Genomic DNA, 5202 nt, shown 5'->3' with positions numbered 1-5202 from the left:
AAATCACATCTGTCAATGTATTTAATCAAATGGCACGCTCTGTTTGTATCAAAAAGATGCACAAATGATGAAATGATGAAGATGCACACTTCTTTTCAATCACTAGCCCAGGCCATGACTAGTAGTCTGACATAAAAAAAGATATACAGCTCGCCTAAATGAGAAATCTACTAGTCCACCATGTACCAATTATTGGAAAATAAGAATTACACGTTATTATACATTGCCTGTCTTGCTTTGTCAATATATTAAGCTTTTTACATGGGTACTCAAGGATATACATCTTGTATTTGAAAAACTAATAAAATTCATTGATTTACTTTTAAGTCCAGATACTTCAGGTTTTTACCCAAAAAATACGAAATGGTAGAAATGCTGGTAAATAGTGTACTAAATACATATAGAAATATATACAAATAGATTAGTACTAATGAGATAATTTCTTAACCTATGTATTAATGTATAACTACTGTTTATTACCATTGTATGTTAATTTCGACAGTATTGCAAATTCTCTGCTGAGATTACTTTATTTATATGCGTACGGGCCAGAGTCATGCTGATCTACATACGTACAAGTTGTATGTCTGTAGCTCAACATGATATCTGCTTATTATGTTATCTGCCTGTCTCAAAGAGAAGACGGATTTATATAAGTACGAAAGTACTTCTTTCCGAATTCTTTACTGTTCTGTTTGTGTAATATTCTATGTAAATATTTGAACAATAAAATACTGTTTAAACCAAATAGTGTACTGCATTCAGCTATACAACGCATGACACACCTAGAACTAAACACAAAACCTTAGTTTACACTGTTGACTCTTTGAGAACAAAAGCAAGAAATTTTACCCAATCTTATCTAACACACAGGTATATCTACCCACAGTACAGGTTTGTCTTATTACCTAACACACAGGTATATCTACCCACAGTACAGGTATGTCTTATTACCTAACACACAGGTATATCTACCCACAGTACAGGTATGTCTTATTACCTAACACACAGGTATATCTACCCACAGTACAGGTATGTCTTATTACCTAACACACAGGTATATCTACCCACAGTACAGGTATGTCTTATTACCCAACACACAGATGTATATACCCACAGTACAGGTATGTCTTATTACCCAATACACAGATGTATCTACCCACAGTCGGGTATGTCTTATTACCCAATACACAGATGTATATACCCAGAGTACAGGTATGTCTTATTACCCAACACACAGGTGTATCTACCCACAGTACAGGTATGTCTTATTACCCAACACACAGGTGTATCTACCCACAGTACAGGTATGTGTTATTACCCAATACACAGGTGTATCTACCTACAGTACAGGTATGTCTTATTACCCAACACACAGATGTATCTACCCACAGTACAGGTATGTCTTATTACCCAACACACAGGTATATCTACCCACAGTACAGGTATGTCTTATTACCCAACACACAGATGTATCTACCCACAGTACAGGTATGTCTTATTACCCAACACACAGGTATATATACCTACAGTACAGGTGTGTCTTATTACCCAATACACAGGTATATATACCTACAGTACAGGTATGTCTTATTACCCAATATACAGATGTATATAACCACAGTACAGGTATGTCTTATTACCCAATACACAGGATTATCTACCCACAGTACAGGTATGTCTTATTACCCAATACACAGGTATATATACCTACAGTACAGGTATGTCGTATTACCCAGTACACATACCTAACGTGAACTGTAGGTATTTAAATATCATGGTTTATAAACATGACCCACACAATCTATATTCTATACACCAGTGTATGTCTGTCGGTAACCTCACACAACCAGGAAGTATATTAGATAACACCTCAACAGGTAGATCTACACACATTCCTGTGGGCGTATGTCCCCAGATACGACATTTAGTTACCTTATTTACCCATCAGAAAGATTTATTTCAGTTGATTTAGATTTTGGTAAAAACTGGAATTTTCGGTCTGAAAATAACAAACTTATGGAGTTTAAATCCTGGTGCAAACTGAAAATCTTTAGTCAGAGAGTAACACGATTGATCAACATGACAGGACAAGAAGGAAGTTAATTAGTGTGGCTGTGAATTCTGAAGGTAGAGAAATATGGACAGTGTTAATCAGTGTGCCTGTGAATTCTGAAGTAGAGAAACATGAACTTTGTAAGTTAACGTTCTGACACTGAGGGTAGACCACTTGGATCATCACAATTACTCTGTAACATCAGTGACCACGAGGTAGTTATTCTCTTGTGTTTTATTACTATTTTATATAAACATATACAACTAGACTGGCTTGATAATAGTAGAGTGTTGCTATAACATTTTCAGAATGGCAACAGCTAAAATACCTATCCGTACAAAAGGTCAGACAACCTGTGTTCATCACAAGGGGAAAGAACTGGAATTCTATTGTGAAAAATGTCAAGAATTGGTTTGTCCAAAATGCCTTTCCTCTATTCACAAAAGCCATCCCCTTTGTCAGCTCAGTGAAATCACTCCTCAGAAGAAACAAGATATTAAAAACTTTATTGACAGAACAGAACAAAATGACCAGGTACAAATTGGTAAATACATCACCTCTACTGATACACTCCTTAGAGACAATGACAGTACATTTGAGAAACTGTCACATCAGTTGAGGATGCAAACAAACAAACTAAAACAAGACCTTGACATGCTCACAGCAGAGACACTCTCTCTTTATCAGAAAATGAAAGAGGACAATTCAAAGCTGATACAGAAATACAAACAGGACCTGGAGATGTACGACAAACAACTCAAACAACAAATACAGGAATGTAAGACAGCACTTCAGCAGGGTTCTGACTTAAACATTTATGATACAAGATGTGAAATAGATTCCCAAATACATTTCCCTGTAAAACCTGTCCTGGGTAATGTCAGCTTCACTCCAAACAAAAGTCCTCAAGGTCACCTAAAGCTTGCTTTAGGGAAAGTTATCATCTCAGGTCAAGGTCAAACATCAACTGACCAGGATCGGTCAGTCTCAACATCAGATGGTCAGGGACAGTCCTCTACACAACAACAATCAGGAGATAAAGGGAAGAAAGCAGTGACAAGGTATAAACTACTGTCAGAGACCAAGGTGGTGGAGGAGTGGGAGTCTCCATGTATCATTAGATCTATATGTCCCACCACTGATGACCATGCCTGGACCAGTGACAACAGTAAGAACATTAACTCTCCTGGACAGGAAGGGTACAGTAATACAGAAGGTCACACAAAAGGCTGTGATCAATGACATCAGTCTGTCACCAACAACACGAAGACTGTGGGTCTGTGACAGAGAAAACAACATCCTGGAGCTGGTATCAGGACAACTAACACACAGATTCAGAACCAAGGAGGAACCCAGGTGTTTATGTGTTACAGCCAGTAACCATGTCATTGTAGGCATGGTCAAACACATCTCTAAATTTACCACACAAGGTCAGATGGTGCTCACTACAATGGCTGTAGGGACTGAGAAACCATTAGTGTGTACACCAGGGAGGATCACAGAGTGTCCTGTCACTCACAATGTCGCAGTGATTGATTTCAGTGATAAAAGACATGGTGGTGATGGAAACCAACATGTTGTTGTTATGGATACTAACTTACAGGAACTGTTTGTATACAGAGGTGACATCCCCAGTACATATAAAACATCACAAACAGGAGGTAAAACATTTAACCCCCAGAGTGTGGTGTATGATAGTGTGGGGAACCTCATCATAAGGGACTATAACAACGACAGGGTCCTACTCCTCAGTGGAGGTGGTGAGTTCCTCAGGATCATACACAGAGAGAGAGACTGGACATGGGCTGTAGGTGTAGACAGGAAGGATGTCCTGTGGGCAGTGTTTGGGTATAACATTGTGAAACTACTACAGTACAGCAGTATGTGATAGCTATAAACTACTACAGTACAGCAGTATGTGATAGCTATAAACTACTACAGTACAGCAGTATGTGATAGCTAAACTACGACAGTACAGCAGTATGTGATAGCTATAAACTACTACAGTACAGCAGTATGTGATAGATATAATAAAACTGCTACAGTACAGCAGTATGTTATAGATATACTAAAACTACTACAGTACAGCAGTATGTGATAGCTATAAACTACTACAGTACAGCAGTATGTGATAGCTATAAACTACTACAGTACAGCAGTATGTGATAGTTATAATAAAACTACTACAGTATAGCAGTATGTGATAGCTATAAATTTAAACTACTACAGTACAGCAATATGTGATAGTTATAATAAAACTACTACAGTACACCAGTATGTGATAGCTATAAACTACTACAGTACAGCAGTATGTGATAGCTATAAACTACTACAGTACAGCAGTATGTGATAGCTATAAACTACTACAGTACAGCGGTATATGATAGCTATAAACTACTACAGAACTTTCTCAAGTGGAGTAAATTCCATCATCATGATCAATAGATGTGATCAAAAGAAATGGACAGACATGCAAAGAAGAAAAAATGACGTGTCTAAGAAAACCCAATACCGCTGTATTAGTTCAGGGTCAGTCATTGTGCTATTCGCGTCTTCTCTCTCTCTTACTATGTTAAGAAAATACACTTAAACCTGAGTATTTTTCTGTTCTTGTGTAAGTTAAGATACATTAATTAAGAAAATTTGTAACTTAAGAGTGGCCCTAAGCACAGGCACACCAGAAGAACAATAGACTGTTTGCACAAGCATTGCGGGTGAGGAAGATATGTAGTGAAGATACGAATTATGAAGAGGAGTGTAAAGAGTTATTAAAAAGATTCATTAACAGAGCATACACTAGGAATTTAATTATGGAACATTTTAATTATAGAATGAACATTTTAATTCTATAATGAACATTAATTAAATAAGTATTTATATAATAATCCGAATTTTTATGTTAATGACCGTAGCGACTAAACAACAACTGTTCTGAATACATAATGACAAAATTAGATGATTTGACCACACGGGAACATTGTACGATGTTTACTTGCCGAAATATACGGAATTTTATTCCAATCCAAACCGCCACACAGCTTCTGGTCGCCATCTTTGTTCAAATCAAAGCATCTGTGCATTTGAAAGAGTCAGTACTCCAAAGCTTCTAAACGATCTTGTGATGCAAATTTTAAGATTATAATAGA

The 5202-nt window shown here is 37.0% G+C and overlaps 1 protein-coding gene across 1 annotated transcript; it reads left to right on the top strand.

The window, feature by feature from the left end:
• Positions 1 to 1885: 1885 nt before the first annotated feature.
• Positions 1886 to 4007, top strand: LOC117329885. The gene has a single exon (XM_033888096.1). It carries the CDS (start codon positions 3198 to 3200, stop codon positions 3942 to 3944), a length of 747 nt encoding a protein of 248 aa, XP_033743987.1. The 5' UTR covers positions 1886 to 3197; the 3' UTR covers positions 3945 to 4007.
• The last annotated feature ends 1195 nt before the right edge of the window (positions 4008 to 5202 follow it).

The sequence above is a fragment of the Pecten maximus genome, chromosome 6 (genome assembly GCF_902652985.1).
Source record: "Pecten maximus chromosome 6, xPecMax1.1, whole genome shotgun sequence".
NCBI classification, from domain to species: Eukaryota; Metazoa; Mollusca; class Bivalvia; order Pectinida; family Pectinidae; genus Pecten; species Pecten maximus.
This window is presented reverse-complemented; position numbering and strand designations above follow the sequence as displayed.

Coding starts and splice junctions, on each gene's coding strand:
- LOC117329885 (XM_033888096.1), top strand. CDS start 3,198: ATGACCATGCCTGGACCAGTGACAACAGTAAGAACATTAACTCTCCTG.